The 21,567-nt window shown below is 36.4% G+C and overlaps 1 protein-coding gene across 1 annotated transcript in view; it reads right to left on the bottom strand.

Annotated features, from left to right (window-relative positions):
• Positions 1-19,248, bottom strand: part of LOC112058472 (sodium-dependent nutrient amino acid transporter 1) — a 64,073-nt gene extending 44,825 nt beyond the window's left edge. The window contains exon 1 of the mRNA XM_024099327.2: positions 19,201-19,248. Coding sequence (XP_023955095.2) covers positions 19,201-19,233 — 33 coding nt within the window. The 5' untranslated portion in view covers positions 19,234-19,248. The remainder of the gene's footprint in view (positions 1-19,200) is intronic.
• Between the last annotated feature and the right edge of the window lie 2,319 nt (positions 19,249-21,567).

Below are 21,567 nucleotides of genomic sequence, written 5' to 3'. Positions count from 1 at the left end.
ATTTCGAAGGCCTCGATTCCGTACGTGTGAAATTATGTTTTTGAACAATCCCGTGGAAACCATGTATTTTTTTGGGATTAAAAGTAGTCTTTATGTTGCTTTATAACCTCCTCTATCTTACAGTAAAAATGCGGCAAACTTTCAAGAGTGAAACGAACTGTCATCAGCACCATGCTACATATATATCACGTTAACGAAGCGATGGAGCGAGCTATGCTTGGGGTTTCTCTGCGTGATCGAATCAGAAATGAGGAGATCCGCAGACGAACTAAAGCCACTGATATAGCTCAGCGAGTCGCGAAGCTAAAGTGCCAATGGGCGTTGGGATCCCAAGGTGCTGGAATGGCGACCCCGCACCGGAAAGCGCAGTGTTGGTCGACCCCCACTAGATGGACCGAAGACATCAAGCGGGTAGCAGGGAGTCGCTGGATGCTGGCGGCTCGAGACCGTTTTGTTTGGAAGTCCATACAAGAGGCCTATGTCCAGCAGTGGACGTCTATCGGCTGATAATGATGATGATGATGATCACGTTGACTGTCTCGTTAGTATATGTGCTTTTTTTATTTTTATTTGTTAAAAGTTAGCCCTTAACAATCAGACAATCGTAACTGATGGTACCTAAGTAATAATGCAACTCAAGATGGAAGCGGGCTAACTAAAGGATACTTGGGATGACAATACACACCCCATTCCTTTCGGTACACTGTAACTCTATTTCTTACAAGATGGTGTTTACAGAAGTCAGTATGATATACTGATTGCGTTTAGTATTCTATTGTACATTAGATTCACTGATACACATTAGTGGTACCTACGTAAGTCAATAAATCAGTACGGACGCTGTGATTGATGGAGCCCGGGCCGCTATTAGCAGACCTCTGTCATGGCTCGTATATTAACCTCTAATGGATGAATTAATAGTACATATCCTTCATCAAATAGTGTGTTTTGATTTATATTTAGTTTTGGCTGGTGGAATGCTTCGGCCGTGGCTAGTTACCATCCTACTGATAAAGATGTACCGCCAAGCGATTTAGCTTTCTGGTACGATGTCGTGTAGAAACCGAAAGGGATGTGGATTTTCATCCTACTCTGAATAAGTTAGCCAGTTTTCATCTTAGATGCATCATCACTTACAATCAGAGATTGTAGTCAAGGTACTTAGATTTTTTTTTTATTCTGTGACAAGTTAGTCCTTTATCGCGATCTCCCCTGATGTTAAGTGACGAGCAGTTGAAGGTAGGAGCGGGCTTACTAGAATTTATTCTACACATACATCTGACAGTTTCTCCTTACTCAGGTTTCAGCATCGTACGCTAAATCGGTTGGTGGTACGTCTTTGCCGGCGGAGTTACAAAAAACGGCCTATAGTCTATACCTACCGCCAGACCGGAACATAAAATCCTATACTAAATCCCGGAACTCTTGATTCGGAGTTACATACGCTTATCACTGAACTAACAAGGCGTTATCAATAACTACATAGTATAAATCAAATATCAGACGCTACACGAAGACAATTAATATGAAATTAATATAAATTCCTGTGATACACCAAACTGGTGCGGTTAGATAATTACGCCGGTGACAATTGACATCCGAACACGTATATTATATTGAACACTTACTAATAAAGCGAGTGTTGAATAGTTGTGGCTTATATAACATGTAATTAACACCTGGAGTACATTGTTAAATATCAAATATGAATTTCAGTATGGAATAGGTACAGAATTATATATTGTACTAGCGGACACCTGCGACTTCGTCCGCGTGGAAATCAATGTAAACTTTCCAATCCTATTTCACTTTCAAAATTTTTGAATCCCATTATATTTCGTATTTTTTTTGATATATGAACAAATTTTTAAAACTGTAACTCTGAAAATGAAGGACTTTCCATACAAACTTTCAACCCCTATTTCACCCCCTTCTTATTTTATTTTCACAGTTAAATCCTATAACCTTCTCCGTATTATGATCTTAAACCGTGCCAAGTTTCATTTGAATTCATTCAGTAGTTTCAGCGTGATGCCCGAATAACAAAAAAGTGTTTTTTTGTAAATAAATAATCATAATCTTGCTTATCATAAAAATATTTTCCCGTTGTGGGATTTGAACCCACGCCTACCAACACCACCCATAAAATATAGCCTATAATATTCACAAATAACGTGGTTATCTAGTGATAGAAAAATTTTCAAAATCGGTTCTGAAGATTCAAATATCCCTACAATACTTACCCCACAAACTTTACCTCTTTATAATATTAGAATAGGTGGACAGCATTCCATATTTAAAAGGCATATAAAAACATATCACACAATTCCGGTAGAGAAAAGGCTTAAAAGCTGTACCTCGTCAGTAATAACTCCCGAGAGGGGTAGCAAAAAAATTTAAAGGCTTACCCCTCACACGAGGGTGAATGTTCGGCTAAGATAAGCGTTGACTGCTTTTTGTCTCATAATACGAGGATCTTAATGTGGGGGTCTTTGTTAAACCCTTAGCGGCTGGCTTAAGAGATGATATGTGTTTGCTTGTGATAGCCTAATGCTTAAGTGACGTAATATTTCCTTACATACTTATTAATTTAATAGTTTAGAAGAAATTTATTTTTATGGTTGGCCTTTTTAATGAATATTAAAAAATAAAATATTATGACCAATATTTTCCCTTCTCCTCCAAAATCGTAAAGAATGTGTTAGAAGTAAGTACGTTCGACTATAATATAGTCGGGAATCGAATCGACAGTACAATCACATTAATAATAATCACAAACGCTTATTGTATTTTTTAACGTATTTCTTTTTTGCTCACAGCTATAGTAACACTAAAATAATCAACAAAATGTTAAAATAAATAATAAAAGAATAATAATAAGTATTATAGGTATATCACACAAAAAACATAAAATATATTTATATAATTAAAAAAATATTACAAAATAATCCCTGCATGGTTTTCAGCGATGCATGAAATAACTATGCTAAACTACGAGGTCTCAACTTTGTCCCTGATATCACTAGCGACATGTCGCTTGACAAAAAGTTGCATTAGTTAAATCACGATTTTTGAAATAGAACGATATCCATACATACCTAATTTTATGAAGGCTAAAATTTCATCAGCCCAATTTTCTGCCCTAAGTAAATATGGTAGCTAAAGTTCTGTTTAGACCTTTGGTTTGGTTTGGGTTTTCCAGGTCCAGATCCTCAATTATCCAAATTTAAAACATAATTTTTTGTTATTTTCTAAAGGGTAATCATGAGCAATCATCTCTTCAGTCGCAAGAACTTTGTAACAACTCTTCGTTTAAAAGTTGAAAAAAAAAACTTTTACAAAGTTATCAAATTATTTAAACAGATAGACGACAGTTGATCATGCCCTTTTTCTCCGAAACTACTGTATCGAAAATATTTAAAAATTTACAGAAAACAGATTTTTACTTGAAGATTTCTGGAAAATTATGAAACTCTGAAATTTTTAAATATGAAGGTCACTTTTGGGGGGAAGAAGAAAAAATCATTTTAATCATTCATGTGACACATCAAATGAAAGGTCTTGATTAGAGGATTATAAAATCATTTTTTTTTGTAATTTCGAAGTAGTTTCGAAATAGTTTCCAAGTTATTCAAGAAATTATACCATAATTATGCCAAGTTTTGTTAAATCCATACTAGACTACTGGATTTAGATAAATATTTAACGAAACAAATAAGCCTGAAAATTATATAATTAGGTACAATTTCAGGTCAGTTTTCAAAACTCTATCATAGATTAACATAGTTCGGAACCCTCTACTCGCACTTGTCCGGTTTTTTAAACGACTTCCAAAAAGTAGGAGGTTCTACGTTAGGTTGTATGTTTGTTTTTTTTAATGTTTAGAATGATGTGCAACAAAAAGTCGATAGTGCACACAAATGGTTGTGTATAGTGGCTCACGGTCTTCTAGTCGTGCATTATCCGGTGACGTAAGAGGTCAAAGACGAATCGAAATTATTACGAAATATTACATGTAATTAAAATTTTATTGCACTAACTCGTAAGACCTGTTTTGGTAAAACAAAATTTCAATTACGGCCTTTACAAGCTGTGAAGCTAAAATCTTAATCATTTGCCTATTCGTTTTGATAGCCCAGTGGATATGACCTCTGCCTCCGATTCCGGAGGGTGTGGGTTCTAATTCGGTTCGGGGCATGCACCTAAAACTTTTCAGTTGTGTGCATTTTAAGAAATTAAATATCATGTGTCTCAAACGGTCTTGTCTTAATTGTCTGCGTGTGTAAAGTCTGCCAATCCGCATTGGGCCAGCGTAGTGGACTATTGGCCTAACCCCTCTCATTCTGAAAGGAGACTTGAGCTCAGCAGTGAGCCGAATATGTGTTGATAACGACGACATATTTGCATCGATATGTGCTTTTTGGCGAACGGCTTACGCCACTACGCAGTAAGACAATAGTAAGACGTAGAAGGAATTAACATAAATGATTCATAACGAAGGTTTAGTTAACCTATTCAACATTATTTAGGTACGTACAAACTAAATGATTAACTACTAAATGTTGTTCAAATAAAAATAATTATGAAAAATATGTTGCATAAATCATACATAAAATCACTGATAAACCAACAAAAATTAATAGGCTAACTATAAATAAATATTTCAGACTCTTTGTTCTATGTACTAATCGTAGAACATAGAAAGTCAGGCATAACTAATATGAATACATACTTGTGGCATGCACTGCAAATATTCCTATCCTGGGAACCCATTACGAACCTATATCAGGTAATTAATTTTCCATTTTGAACAATTTCTACGTACATTAAAAAAGTATCTAGTTAAAAACCCTAGAAGTAGGTAATGTGTGCGTGTTAATATTCTAAGGTTCTAGTTGTTAAATTATAGTCCCAAGAGCACTCATTACGGGAAACAAGACCACCAATGTTTTCATAATAATCCTTTGCAAGATATTATCCAACAATTAATAATAAAGTGTACATAGTATAAAATTATGCATTTTGTATGAGTCATATAACACAAGCATATTATTATTCATCACTAGCAACCCATATTCGGCTAACTGTTGAACACGTGTCTCCTCTCAGAATGAGAGGTTAGGCCAATGGTCACGCTGGCCAAATGCGGATTGGCAGACTTCACACACCTAGAGAATTAAGAAAGTTCTCAGATGTTTTGCTTCACCGTTTGAGACACGTGATATTTAATTTCTTAAAAATCATATTATAAATGTATTAAATGTATAATACATAATTATCATTATAAGCCGATGAACGTCTACTGCTAAACATAGATCTCTTGGTCTTCTAAACCTTGATCTCGAGCCACCAGCATCCAGCGGTTGCCTGCAGCCTGGTCGACGTCGTCGGTCTATTTAATGCCGGTTGGTCCTAACAATGCACTAGGTTGCCATTCCAGTACCTTGGGACCCTAACTTCCATCGGCTCTTCGAACTATATGCCCTGCCCAGTGGCGTGCACACCATAGATACAAGAAGAATCCAGCCTACCCTGAGAATGCATTACGAACCCTGCATTGGATTGGAGAAAGATTTCCTATTTTGTACATCGTGTTCACATAGTACATACCCTAGTTAAAAACCCTATGCACGCCACTGGCCCTGCGCATTGCGACTTCAGCGTAATAGATATTATATTTGAGAGCCTCTTCGACTAGCGAAGGTTGGCAGTCTATCTTTCGCGAGCCGAAGTAGTTGTGCGGCACTAGCGATCCTGGTCTAATCTCTGATATTCCATAACCAAGAGTTCTCTACCGACAATCTTTGCCCTCAAGATGAATATAGTAGGAGAGAGAGAGAGAGATCTCTCGCGCGTTAGCACGTGCCTCAAATACGCGGTTTTTCTCACATAAATGATAACAGATTTATTTTAGCACAAATCGAATGTAAACTACTATTACATTTTTATTATTTTTCTACAGGTACTTTTTCACTGGCCGTTAGAAAACGGTTGTTTTTCTAGTATCATTGCATGCCTTTCTTGCCAAACTTTTATATATGGTGGGCATTTGAAAAATGGACCGGACCACAGCATGAACGAAAAGCTACATCAGCATCCTGTTGGCAATATGCCCGCTCGGTACGGATAACACTTCAGATAACAATGTGAACAAGTTTGGCTACAAAATTTGCCCGAGTTTTTGGCTAGGCTTTATTAGATGGATTTGTAATTTATTTCGTTTTGTTTTTTTTAACCCCTTTCGAAATAGATGCTTCTGTGTTTGAATCCTGAGCATGTACGTGTGTTACGTTATACGTAATTGTGTATAACTGAGATATATTTAATGATCACTTTCAGATGTTAATGATTACAACCGGGACTGATGATTTAAAAATGCTGTCCTAGACATATGAGTTTATACCCATATTTCGGAGCTCCAATGACATCTCAACTCCTCATATTTACAATATTTATTATATTTCTTGAAAGGAATATACGAACATCTCGATATTATTTATAGAAATAAGTACAGGAATAAGTTGTATCTCGATATCCACATGGTGTGATATCTTAGCTGAACCTGCTAAACACAACTAGGCAATATTTCATTACATACAAGAAATACATAACAATCAAATTATTGCGATAGTCCTACGCAAACGGATCTAAGCGAATGAAACTGCAGGGTATAGCTATGCGTAACATTCCCTATATCCAAGAAATCAAAAATGAGCAAATGAATATAAAACTCCGTCAAAAAAAAGAAATAAAAATCACCAAATTGATGTAAAAGAGAACTCATTACGAATCCCATTTAATTACACGGCAGACATCTTGCAATTAAATCGTCGGTGTAATCCGATGGCGTCGTTTTACATTTTGAGCGTTTTATTAAAATGCGAGACTTTCCGAACAAAACAACAGGTAGAACTCAATAAGGTATTAAGCAAAGAGTTTGAAATTACAGTTAAATACGCATTGAGTGGCGCGTAAACAGAGCCGAGAGTGCGCAACCGTTTCGCGAAATTCGCAGCCGAAGAGGATAATCGTTTCTGGGAGAGTCGGGAGTGTACTTGAGCAATGCTGAATATTCAAAGTGGATTTTGTGAATTGTATCAAACTACTCAGCGTCACTAAGTTACTTGATTGGGTGGTAACTTTCATCTTCTTGATGCGGGATTTTTTAGTTTCGATTATGTAGTGTTACATTTTTTTTATAAATAAACAGAACGAGCTGGTTGCCTGATGCTAAGTGAAAAAGTGAGCCATGATACCTAGGTGGATATGCCTCTGCCTTCAATTACCACGAGTTATGGTCCGGGGCAGGCACATGGTCTCGAGCCGCCAGCATCCAGCGGCTCTCTGCAACTCACTTGATATCCTCGGTCCACCTTGTGGGGGGTCCACCAACACTGTGCTTTCCGGTGCAGGGTCGCCATTCCTGCACCTTAGGACCCCAACGTTCATCGGCTCTTCGAACTATGTGGCCTACCCATTGCCACTTCAACTTCGCGACTCGCTGTGCTTTGTTAGTGACTATGGTTCGTCTGCGGCTCTCCTCATTCCTGATTTGATCCCGCAGAAAAACTCCAAGCATAGCTCTCTCCATCGGCCGCTGAGCGACTTTGAGCCTTCTAATAAGAACCATAGTCAGCGCCCAAGTTTCGGATCCGTAGGTCATCACTGGCAACACGCACTGTTTGAAGACTTTCGTCTTCAAGCACTGAGGAATTTTGGACGAAAAGATGTCGCGGAGTTTCCCGAACGCTGTCCAACCGAGCTGGATTCGGCGATTCTCCTCTTTCTCAAAATTGTACCTACTTAACTGGACAGTGTGTCCTTGGTATATATTCGTATAGCATACGTCATAGTGAATAATTAGCCTGCAGCTCGGCGAAGGTCGCTATTACTGAGATCCTATACTAAATGTTTTGTACTGAACTCGGTAAAGTGTCGTATCTATCGTTACACAATACAGTTGATATGTCATTGATAAAAACAGGGGTTACTTGTTCGCGAAAATTGGCTGCGGCTTCGCACCGTAAATTCATTGTAACACAGTTTCCAACGTCTTTTGAAAACGGTCTTTAACGTCCGCCGGGCTTTGTGTAAATAATGTTCTTTGAATTTATCGCCACAATAAACGCTAAGTTAGCTTTTTCTATGAAAATAAGTTTGAATTTACTTGTCCAAATGAACTTTATTCGTTTCCTTGACGCGGAAATATTATGGATTGCGGTAGCATTATGTTATAACTGTATGTTGCAACGAGCTTAAGTAGATGTAGCTTAAAGTGTTTTAGTGCATGCAAGACACTTTGTTACTACTTAAATGAAGGAAAAATACCTTTAAAGCATTTTATTTTAAAACTAGCAGACACCCGCTACTTTGTCCGCGTGTAATTTAGTTTTTCACAAATCCTCGAGATCTATGGATTTTTTCGGGATGAAAAGTAACCTATGTGGTAATCCAGAGTAAAATCTATTTTCATTCTAAATTTCAGCCAAATCGGTTCAGTAGTTACGGCGTTAAAGAGTTAGGTACAAACATACAAACATCCATACAAACTTTCGCGTTTTTAATATTAGTAGGAAATAGGATTAGGATGTAAAGTTTACTAGATAACTTATGAAATCACATAGCCTAAATGATTCTAATGGTGGAAAGCTATCATCTACAGAACAATATTTACCCTACTCTACCCTACTCTAGTCTACCCATACCCTACCCCTACCCTACTTTTATTCTACTTGGTTTAAATCTGTGTTGTAGTCTAGCAGCGAACAAAATCAAAGTCTCCGCTATCTTGAACACAAATTCAAATAGAGCACACGGCAATCAAACTGGAATATACGAGTATCAAAAGCAAATTTCCATCAACATATTATTTACATGTAAAAGACGCAACTTTTAATTACACCCGCGTTCAAAAACTTCACCCTTTGAGTTGCGGTGGAAATCACATGAGGTTGAAATTTGTTTGCACAGAAATACGAACGTGGCCCGGATCAAATTCGGATTCGGAAATCGAAGTTTGTACGGTTTAATTTCTATAGGACCATGCCTCACGGATTTAGGTACACAAAGTTTAATTGTACGGGAAACATCTCATTAGCAACTTTAGGATTTGTGTTCAATTACATGGTCCGTATTAAATTTTGCGGTTTTGTGGCGGAATAAAAACATAAACAAAGTTAAGCCTCTGTGTTGTCTCTAACCGTTTTGTGGGATGTATTAATTTTAATTACCTGTCTTCTTTTCGTTTTGTTATGTATGAAACTGTATATCAAAATTACAGGTTATTATTTTACCCTTTTCTTAAAGTGATACAACAACATATAAACAACATAAAGGTACAACAAAAAAGCCTTAGCTGATTTTGTTTTAGGTTCTTGTTGGACCTTTAGTAGGTTAAATATTTATTTTTTAAATCTGCGACCTTACTTATCAGCACTTCTATTACATTAGCATTTTTTATCAACTTATGCAATTATATTTATTTATTTATCTTACTTATGCAGTATTTTTTTTTTTAGAAAAGAGTAAAAAATAAAAATATAAATATAAATAAATAAAAAAAAATAAAAAAATGTCTGTACATTAATCTGGAATCGTACTCTGATTTAATAAAATCGCCCCTTATTTTTACATCACTTGTCGAAATGTTGTCATATCGACTTGTTGTGTGTGACTTGTTGCACGGCTTGGATGTTAGGTTTATTTTCGTTACGGAATTTCTTGATCCTGTTCAAAGCCTACAATAAGCACTCAAAGCCTACGATAAAAGCTATGGAATAGCTTAAAAGAACATACCTACTTATACAGCGGAACACCTCCTTGTTTTTGAAGTCGGTGAGTTAAAGCTAGAATTATTTTTTCCTGTGTTATATTTTTTGTAGGTATAATAACTTCAATACTATTGTACTTGTTTTAGAATGCGGTGCTAATGAAAATAGAATATGAGTATCCTTTTAATACGAGTCCCTTACTAATTCAATTAAACACGAATTAATTAGGTAAAGTAAATCAATTGCGTACCGTTTCCTCCGGTTCACTCGCAAAATAGGACTTAATAATTGGGGCGGGGACGAATTCCTATAATTTTCTCTTTACTGTTTGTTAGAAAGCTTGTTAAGAGAACGGGGGCCCGGTTAGCGGTGTAAATTCTGCCAACAGCCCCCTCACTGTGGGGCTGCGAAACCGGCGTTAAAACAATCACCTGGGTAAGTCAAGACCAAAACTCAAGTAGTAGAAACATCAAACACCACTGACCACTCTGCCATGTTTGGCACAACCTTAATAACGGTGCCAGTTCAACATTTGTGCTGCATAAACCTAGCAAATGCTAAATGATACCTTGATGTAGGTAGGATTTACATTTGTCTATTTTATTTTTATGTATGCCATATTTTTGAATTATGTTTACAATATAATTAAAAATCACCAATTTTACGCTTCCCCACTAAACTAAATTCTTGAAGCCTTCAATTTTAACTCTGTGTTATGAGTGGATAGAATAATAGTCTAACATATCAGATCTTTAGCACGTAATATGTCAATAGCAAATGTCATTCCCATACATTTTTCTAGTTTTCGAAGCGTTAGCGATCGTAGAAAGAAAATCTGTTATCGCCGCGTTGCAACAACTTGCGGTACGGTACGGACAGCTTCAGTGTGCTCGTGGCGTTCGAACTTCGAGCCGTCCACATCTCTTGTTGTGTGATTCTTTATGGGTTACTTGGGAGAGTGACTTGAGTGGAAAAGGGGAGTGTTTGTTAACAGTCAAAGGATCCTTTAACCCTACACACAACGTTCACGAGTGCGTGACTTCACTCAAGGTCATTCTCTGCCATTCTAGGGTCTTATTTTGGTTACATTTTGATTTGTTAATTAAGTTGTTCGACATTAGTTTTCTTATTTTTGTAATCACTTTTGAGTCTGCTAAAAAATCGACGTGCCACTTAGCTACAGGGGCAGTACAAAAGCCTTGGAAGTATTTTTTTGTAGGATGGCTACTAGCTTTAGCCATAAGCCACCAGTAGAACAGATACTTACGAGTTTTTCCAAAAACTACTATTGCAGAGATATAAAACCAAAAATTTACCAAGATAGGTTAAATTCTTAAAAAAGCATAACCATAAAGATAAACCACAAACGGTAATAATTTTCCGCTCACTTATTGGCCCAACAAACCTTAGCACAGTCTAATAAATTAGCCAGCTGGTATTGTGTGGGCTCACTCTTGGCAGACTTATTTACCTGCGCGGATACCTGGCCAGAATTCAGAGCGTCTAATATCTCCATACCATATCTTCTGCTTCATTTGGCCTTATCATATCTGTCTAGACCAGTTTTTGTAACACGAATTTATGTAACCAGCTTTGAGAAAATAGTGTGTCACGGGATTTTGCTTGGGATTACTTACGTAACAGAAATTTGAGTGGAAAATTTTACTAAGTGGAGATTTTTTGCCTCATTGTCCCGGGCTATTAGTAGGTATATTTAGTAGTAGGTACGAGTCGTATTGTTGAGATACAGTTTGTTCGAAGAATACATAGTCACAAGTATAGTATGAGGTTCACGTTTGCCTCAAAGTCACAGCATTTCACGATGTTTATTAGTAGTAGAACTTCGCACAAATGTTTATATTGATGACGTAGCTAGGTATCATCATCATCATCATCATATCAGCCGATGAACGTCCACTGCAGGACATAGGCCTTTTGTAGGGACTTCCAAACATCACGATATTGAGCCACCTGCATCCAGCGAATCCCTGCGACTCGATTGATGTCGTCAGTCCACCAGGTGGGGGGTCGGCCAACACTGCGCTTACTAGTGCTATTCTAGCACTTTAGTGGTACAATATACCTACAAAGGTAGGTATATCGAAATTGATAATCTGATAATCAGAAACATATTAAATGAAATTTCTACTAATATTATAAACGCGAAAGTTTGCGTGGATGTTTGTTACTCTTTAACGCCGCTACTGAACTTGAAATTTGGAATGTTAATAGATTTTACCCTGGATTAACAGTTAGGCTACATTTTTCGCTACTCGTTACAGATCACGTCATCACCAGCATTCGAGCTTTGTTACGGGAATATTTCTATTCGACCAGAAAATAGAATAGAACGAAGAATAAGGCCACATAGTTTGACGATCCGATGGACGTTGGGGTCCTAAGGTGCTGGAATGGCGACCCCGCTCCGGACCACCCCACTAGGTGGACCGACGACATCAAGCGGGTTGCAGGAAGCAGCTGGATGCTGGCGGCTCGAGACCGTTTTGTTTGGAAGTCCATGCAAGAGGTTTATGTCCAGCAGTGGACGTCCATCTGCTGTCCATTTGGTTGTTGGAACTTGGACACATCTTATCCCTGTATTTCCCCGGAAAGGTAACTTCGGGGGTGAAACCATGAGATTTTGCAGTAGGCGTACCAAAGGCTGATTTTGATTATTATTGTAACTTACGACACACTTTAAAGAGCCGATGGACGTTGAAGTTCGAAGGTGCTAGAACGGTAACCTCGCAACGGTAAGTGCACTGTTTAATCTCTCTAGATACACCGACAATAACCAGGTAACTCGAGACCGTGGGGCTTGGAAGTGAAATACAAGAGGCCTATGCTGGTAGAGGTCCATCGGTTGATAATGATGATGAAAAATTTAGGGTACAATTTAGGGTAAGAACATCGCAGGTACTTAAGCAAAAAGCAGCTAGTAATTCATTTTAGGTAGGTTTATGTATTGAACTATAAATTAGATCACAGGATAGGTTACAGAAAACTTTTATTAAAAGTATAATCCATCGCTCACATATTATATTTGCACAATACATCCCTCGATATGGGGACATCTAGACATCGCAAAGTCCTCTGCAAAATTTAATCCCGGATAAAGAGTATCGTCCCCCGGTATCCCCGCTGTATCCCGATTATGTACCCGGAGTAAAATAGACGGAGTGGCCACATGGGGATTAAGTCTTGGATAAGTTATAAAACCTCTTTTATAATGGTCATTTTCCTTTGATACAGCTCAATAATGAGTTCTGTAAGCTCTTTTTTGCAGCTTTGTTAAACATGAGCAAGCTAAGATTAAAGAGATAGATACAGTTGCATTTATTTATTTCATATAATTTTAGATTTGCATAATGGCTGAAAACTCCTTTTAGACTTTTTATGCACGGTGGATTTACAAGACGGAAGTCCTGGGTTCGATCCCCGGCTGGGCTGATTGAGATTTTCTTAATTGGTCCAGGTCTGGGTGGTGGGAGGCTTTGGCCGTGGCTAGTTACCACTACTACTACCACCCTACCGGCAAAGACGTACCGCCAAGCGATTTAGCGTTCCGGTACGATGCCGTGTAGAAACGAAAGGAGTGTGGATTTTCATCCTCCTCCTAACAAGTTAGCCCGCTTCCATCTTAGATTGCATCATCACTTACCATCAGGGTTAACTTGTAAAGAATAAAAAAAAACAAAAAACTCTGTTTGTCACTGATAGATTTCTTGCGATTGGTTGCTTGCGTAACTGTTAAAACGAAGCTTGACTGGGTCTGCTAGTATGTATCTACGTGAAGATTACGTCTATCCAATATCTTTTTATCAGCTACTAAACCATGCCTATTCACTATTTTGGACTTTATTAACAACTTTTTAAAATAAACAACAAATCAGTCGACAAAATGTCATCTACATAGCCATGATATCCATCAGTAAACACCAGATGACATTTATAGTTTGTATCATAGTATGTATGTAGAAACACCACGCGATTGATCACCTACCCGCTGGTATGACCAGGTTAAGTCATTCACTGAACTCCCTGTAACAACAGCCATTAGAAAAGCTGAGGACCGGACGGTGAGGAGGGGAATTGTTAACAACGCATCGAAGGGACTATAGTGCTACACGACCTTCAGCAATGAAAAATGCGACCAAAGAACAAGAGAAGAATCATAGTATGTAGATGACAATCTGTCAACCGACTTTGCAGTTTATTTTAATAGGCTGTTAATCTATACTAATATTATAAAGCTGAAGAGTTTGTTTGTTTGATTTAACGCGCTAATCTCAGGAACTACTGGTCCGATTTGAAAAATTCTTTCAGTGTTAGATAACCCATTTATCGGGGAAGGCTATAGGCTATATATCCTCCGTATTCCTACGGGAACTGAAACCACGCAGGTCAGCTAGTAAAAACTAAAATAGAAAATAGGCCACCAGCTCGAAAACGTTTTGGATAACCTTAGTAAACCCATGCTGAAAACCGAACTCATGTAAAGGGTTGCATGTCAACAAACAACTCCTGCACCATCTAGGTATTCTGCTATATATATACTATGCACAAAAATTAAGGGAGCAGAAAAAAAATCCAAATTTTTGGGGGATTTTCAACAGGCTGTAACTTATACAAAAATGGTCGTACAGCAAAAAAATAAAAAGCAAATTGTAACTCTAAGTGTTTAGTTTTTGGATCTGAGTTTGAAATTTTTTTTTGAAAATATTTTTCGAGTAATCATAAGAAAACCACCGAAAAAAAAATTTTCGAAATTTTTTTGGGTTTTTTTTAAATTTATGGACGTGGAAAAAATTTTTTCGACTCAACCTCCATATGGACCGGATAGCTTGTTTATTCAGATTTAATTTCGTTTTTTTTAAATCTCGATACGAGCATTTCTCGCTGAGATATCGATGTTTGAATGGAAAAAGATCATTTTGTCTTTGATTACGAAAATTAAGAATTTCGCTCTGAAAATGTCATAATTTTTATCAAAAATGAAAAAAAATTTTTTTTTTAAATTTTTCTCTCAATTCTTAGTGACTTGAAAAATTAAAGAAGAAAAAAAAAATTATGACATTTTCAGAGCGAAATTCTTGCTCCTTTAATTTTTTAAAAAATTCGATCAAGTGGGAAAAAAAAACGGTTAGCTGGATTGAATTGAAACTTTGTAGGGTTTTTGTGGGTATATTGAACAGTAAAAGGCACACTTAACGTCAGTGGTTTCCGCAATATTTTTGATTGGGCGCTTGATTTTCCAAAAAACGACAAAAAGCCCTTATTTGGATGCTTTTTCAAATTCATGTAATGATTGAAAAAAAATTTTTTTTCAAAATTCAATTGCCAATCCTTGTAGAAAATTTATTCAAGTTTTTAAAACCAACCTCAAAATTTCTGTGCGATTATTGGTTGCTGAGATATTGGTAATCAAAGACAAAATGATCTTTTTCCATTCAAACATCGATATCTCAGCGAGAAATGCTCGTATCGAGATTTAAAAAAAACGAAATTAAATCTGAATAAACAAGCTATCCGGTCCATTTGGAGGTTGAGTCGAAAAAATTTTTTCCACGTCCGTAAATTAAAAAAAAAACCCAAAAAATTTTCGAAAATTTTTTTTTCGGTGGTTTTCTTATGATTACTCGAAAAATATTTTCAAAAAAAAAATTTCAAACTCAGATCCAAAAACTAAACACTTAGAGCTACAATTTGCTTTTTATTTTTTTGCTGTACGACCATTTTTGTATAAGTTACAGCCTGTTGAAAATCCCCCAAAAATTTGGATTTTTTTTCTGCTCCCTTAATTTTTGTGCATAGTATAGCTCCTGCAAAATCGATATACGAGTAGGGTTCATATCAGTGAAAGTGGTTCCTGGCTATTATTCAAGAGTATAAACGTAATAATTATTATTTATAACCATTCAATATTTAGGACAGTGCATTGAGCATTGAACTTTTGACTCATTCAAGAGATCATTTTGGATGCACGCCAGTTTGGAGGTATAGGCCAACATGTAACATTACAAAATAATCAAAAATAATGATTACATTTTTCTACACCTTGAATTTTATTCTGTTTAAGTTGTACTTTATTGTGTTCCCGGCATGGTCTGTTTCGAAGAGAGCCGTGAAAGCCCAGTGGATATGACCTCTGCCTCCGATTCAACTTCAACCTGCAATTTCAACTTTTTAGTCATGTGCATTCTAAGAAATTAAATACCTCGTGTGAAGGTAGAGGATACCTGCATACCTGAGGTTTTTTAATTCTCTAGTTGTGTGAAGTCTGCCAATCTGCATTGGGCGAACGTGGTGGACTATTTAGCCTAAGGTTTTGTGTTTACTGGCTTACCTACATGATGCCATTAAAGAGCTAAAATATTGACGATCATGGCCGATAGCATTTAAAATTAAATTTTTTATCATTCATGTATCAAAAAGATATGATGAATTTTTACGTAAGTAAACTATTTAAGACCCTCTTAAAAATGTGTCAACTTATTTTAACAGTAGGTTGTTATTTTTTCAGTTTTTTATTGTTTTTTTTTTTTCAGAATCAAAAAAATATATATTGGGCAAACTTGTTTGCGCATTCGTGTGTAAACGATAATGTGTTCCAAACAGCAATTGAAAAGAAAATAAAGAAGTAGAAAAAACCAAAATATCCCTAAGAAAAGCCATGTTTCTTTCAGATAATAAATATTCGACGAGGCGTTTACATACATCACAGATAGGAAACATTCTTTACACTCCATAAGATGATAATGATCTTTCCGACAGACACCGTTAAATGGTTGTACACTAGCTACGCAAATTGCTGGCAATATAGCCAGGCTATTAAAAATTTTATTATTTTTTTTGTTCTCATTTGCGTTTTTAAATAGATTAGTTCCTAGGTACTCGTACTTTTTACTTCTGTATCTTTAAAAAAACAAGATATAGTATTTACAGATTCACTCTATTACATCTTATTTTTTTTATATATCGCGAAGAAAGTAAACTATTCCAGACTATACTATGTTGTCACACATAGTTGCAAATTATTTAACTCTACTTAATTTTAAGTGCATAAAGTTATTTCGATATATTTTTTTTAAATAAGTGATGGTAGATTTAAATAATAACAAGAGTATTAGCAAATTATACAGTACGCGCAATACTTGAATAAATTACTGTACATAGTCAATAGTCATAAAATGCATACAGAATACACAAGTCTCAATACATAATATTATTATATTTATCTGTGTGTTATTCGTCAATATACAGAACATATTTTTTTACATTACATAAAACAGCGATGTGGATTTAACGATAATTTGAAAACAAGCTTTGCAGTACAACTGTAGACCTTCCTAGAAAGGGGTATTTGGCTACACATGGCTGATGGGAGGCTTTGGCCGTGGTTAGTCACCATCCTACCGACAAAGACGTACCACCAAGCGATTTAGCGTTTCGGTACGATGCCGTGTAGAAACTGAAAGGGGTGTGGATTTTCATCCTCCTCTTAACAAGTTAGCCCGCTTCCATCTTAGACTGCATCATCACTTACCATCAGGTGAGATTGTAGTCAAGGGCTAACTTTTAAAGAATAAAAAAAAACAACGATGCGGGGTCATGAAGATAATTTGAAAACAAGCTCTGCAGTACAACTGTAGACCTTCGTAGAAAGAGGTCTTTGGCTATACAATTGCGTCTAGAATTTGCAACTAAACTAGCTCGTTTACGAACATCGTAAGAATAATACCCTCAATATAGTTGTCCGTGCAGTAATCTGGAATAGTGCCAGAGCACATTCAACTTTCAGGACAAATTTCCTTTAGACAGTTTTATATTCATTCCTACAAAATAAGAGTTGCGGTAGGTAAGAGATTTTGAATATTGAAAACAAGTGTCTTCTGTCTTCTAATCTAATTTTAATATAAAATATATACATTACTAGATATTACAGATTATTTGATTTTGTTACGAACTACTTTTTGTCATCAGATTAGTCGATGGTCTTCCTAGACATAGACCTTAAGAAGACTTTCAAAGACAGAAGATTTCCAAAGACAACACCTTAGGTACGTATTCTGTTTGAAAGCCGTTGGTGACAAGTGGCCACCTATGACACGTTTAATTTTCCGCCTAATTAATAATGGAGGAAGAGGTGTCGACCGATACTGTGCTTTATTGTGTGGGGTCGCCATTCGAGCTCCTTAATAAACTTTCATATAGTTGTATTTACGTACATTTTTAACACAGGTTAATAGCTCAAGGACAATTTTAAAGTCATCAATACAAAAATAACCTACGTCCACTGCTCCTACTGACTGTGGGCCAGTAAGTACTATGTCTATATCTACGGATTATGAGGTCTATGGTTTGAGCCTTGGGTTGACTTACAAAATACACACATACAGTAAGAATTTTCAGTGTATATTAAATCATTAAATTGAATCGTTCTTCCCCAAAAACCGCAAGGCATCGGCAGTGAGTAGATAAAACAATTACTTTGAAACAATAGTAGCTATTGCAAACTATAAGCCGCGCATTGTCTCTGTCACCCATAGACAAATGATAGAATAGAGCAAAGCGTGGATTAATACCGGGATTAGTGTCACTCACCGTAATCTACTTAGTCTATTAAACTCACACTATGCTGTATTAATCATAGTTTAGTTTCAATAAATACCTCATTAATTATAAAATACGATACTATTTAAAGTATTTACCAATGTTAACTTGAGCCGTAGGTGTTAACATATTATGCACTTCATAAATGTGAGGAGGAATCTCCTATAAATCTTTAATATCATGATTTGTAGACTCAGCATCATGAAAGTAGTCCCGCGGCTAAAACCTGAACTAAAATTGACAGCGTCTTACACAAATGACAATAAGACATTAACGCCGCGTCTACGGGGCTTATTTTGTGGCGCGGAGTATACAGTGTAAACGAATGAGACCAAGGTAAATAAATTATAAGTGCGACAAAGACGTATTGCACTACTTATGTACCTTAGCAAACATTGCATACCTCATTTTAAAATTATCTACGTTTTGATGGCCTCCGTGTCGGAGTGGTATGCGCGGTGGATTTACAAGACGGAGGTCCTGGGTTCGATCCCCCGGCTTGGCCGATTGAGATTTTCTTAATTAGACCAGGTCTGGCTGGTGGCTTCCGCCGTGGCTAGTTACCACCCTACCGGCAAAGACGTACCTACCGCCAAGCGATTTAGCGTTTCGGTACGATGCAGTGTAGAAACCGAAAGAGGTGTAGATTTTCATCCTCCTCCAAACAAGTTAGCCCGCTTCCATCTTAGATTGCATCATCACTTACCATCAGGTGAGATTGTAGTCAAGGGCTAACTTATAAAATAATAAAAAAAAATCTAGCTACGAGTATACACAGAAAAAATAATTTCAAACCAAAAAGGAAACTAACACTTACCTCTTCTCTTATGAATTCTGGACAAAGATCCATGTGCTTATTAATAACACAGACTGCACCAACACATACTCTGTCTACGGGTAGGTATACTCACTGAGGAGTGCAGTGTGCCACTTATTCATTGTTAGAAGCCTATAGACTGCATCGGTTACTGGAAATAGAACTATCGATCTTATAACTTCAATATACCTACTTGATATCACAGAAGTACCAACTATCAAAGTGTGATTGCAGACGTGCGATTGCTTTGAGGAATAATCTCTCTGCTAGGAATACATCCTGAAATATCGAATATTATCACACCAAATATTGATACTCGTATGAATAGGCTACTTGCCTCTTATGTAAACAGTATTTAAACTAAATTATAGAAGTATTATATGCTATATTTTATATTGTCCCGTCAAAAAACCAGTAAAAAATTTAATATAAATAAAAAAATAACTACGTAAAATTTTTGCCGCCGAAACACAACACATTAGCAAGTGACGTCATTTATAGAGATAACAGCGTGATTGGCGTTAGCAGTGATGTGATATATCACGTCACCGCAAGTGCCAATCACAAATCGATGCCTTGTAGCGAATGACGTCACAGTTTATGATTGGCGTTTGCGGTGACGTGATAAAAATACAATTTTGTTTTATAAAAATATTACAATTATGAGATTATTTTCACAAATAAAAATTTGATAAGAGTTTCTAGGCATCTAAATTGCCTATATATGCAAAAAATCTTCTTAGTTTTATACAGCAGGCGAGTAGCCTATTTCTTTCGTACTCCTCCTGTAAGCAATTTAACGACCATTTTTGCTATACTGCGACACTCAATTAGTTTATAGGCAGGGGCGTAGCTATCGCAATATCAGCCGTATAAAAGATACGGGGCCCTCGGACTAAGGGGCCCTTCACGTGTTAAAGCAAAAATTTGTAAAATATAGGTACCTAATCCAGAATCTCTTTTTCCCTGGCTAAGCGAGCGCCCAAAAGATGGAAACATGCTGCATAGGTTAAGTCACTGTCATATTTATTTTAAGCGAATAAGCAGCATTTTTGTTTCTTTTGTGAGAAATATTTACCCTTCATTTGGCACTCCAAGTAATTTTGATACACACACATAAAGGCCTTACTGTCAACAATGTTGTCAACTTACTGCTACATTCAGAACAAGACCTAACATGCGACCGAGTAAAGAGTTATAGACAAAATATCTTCCACTGGCGGCAAAGTAGTCCCAGCCCCATCACTTTCCTTCTAACGCAATGAAAGAGATAGCGGTATTTCTGGTTGCACCGCCGTTGCTTGAAGTTTGTCTATTTCTCTGCACGAGACTATCTCATTAGTCGCACGTTAGTACCATTGAGTAAAATAGTCTAGAGTATACTTCAGAATTAATATTTTAAACATCATATATACCAAATACATACTGCTTTGTATTTTTTTTTTATGTTACGTCAGATAAACATTGAATCATTATTATTTTAAATCGCAAGCCAATTTAGTGTAACAGGGATATCGTCGATTTCTAGGAAACATTGAAACTCAGTCAATGCAACTTTAAACATCACAAGAATTTACCAGGAAATTACAAGAATTATTCAGCGCAGTGACTTACAAAGAATACTCGTACACTGCTAATGTCAAGAAAATTTGATTTAATGAATACTTACCTACATGATAGTTTAATCGAGACGCACGGAAGTGCGTCAGCCAAATAGAGAGAACGGCTGATAAACGATTTACTCTAATCAATTGACACGTACCTGCTACAAACTACATCAAACGATTGATGCTACAAAATCGTAATATACTGAAATATACGAAATTTCAATTGGTTTGAAAAATATTCTTATTGAATATATACCTAGACATACAAAGCTATAGACGAACGGTGACGAACTACTTATAACAAACGAATTTATTTTACTTCATACGATGTAGATTTTAATAATAAATAATAAATAATAATAAAATCCTTTAATTTTAGTAGTTTTTATTTGACTTCAAAAAAAGGAGGAGGTTCTCAGTTCGACGAGTATGTTTTGTTTTTTTTTAAATTATTTTTTTAACCGCCGTTTAAATCATAAACTTTTAGGATTTTCAGACGGTTCTTTCCCTTGGTTCTTTCAGAAACGGCTTTAATTTATACGCTACTGGCTTAGCACCGTTTTCAAAGCGATCAGAAGGTAGCACATCGTCATTTTCATCATCATCATTTTCAACCCATAATCGGCTTACTGCTGAGCTCGAGTCTCCTCTCAGTATTAAGACTATTAAGAAAATTCTCTGGTATGCAGGTTTCCTTCACCGTTTGAGACACGTGATATTCAATTTCTTAAAATGCACACAACTGAAAAGTTGAATGTCT

This window comes from Bicyclus anynana, chromosome 9, assembly GCF_947172395.1.
Source record: "Bicyclus anynana chromosome 9, ilBicAnyn1.1, whole genome shotgun sequence".
NCBI classification, from domain to species: domain Eukaryota; kingdom Metazoa; phylum Arthropoda; class Insecta; order Lepidoptera; family Nymphalidae; genus Bicyclus; species Bicyclus anynana.
Note: the sequence above shows the minus strand (reverse complement) of the source record. Positions and strands in the feature narration are given on the sequence as shown.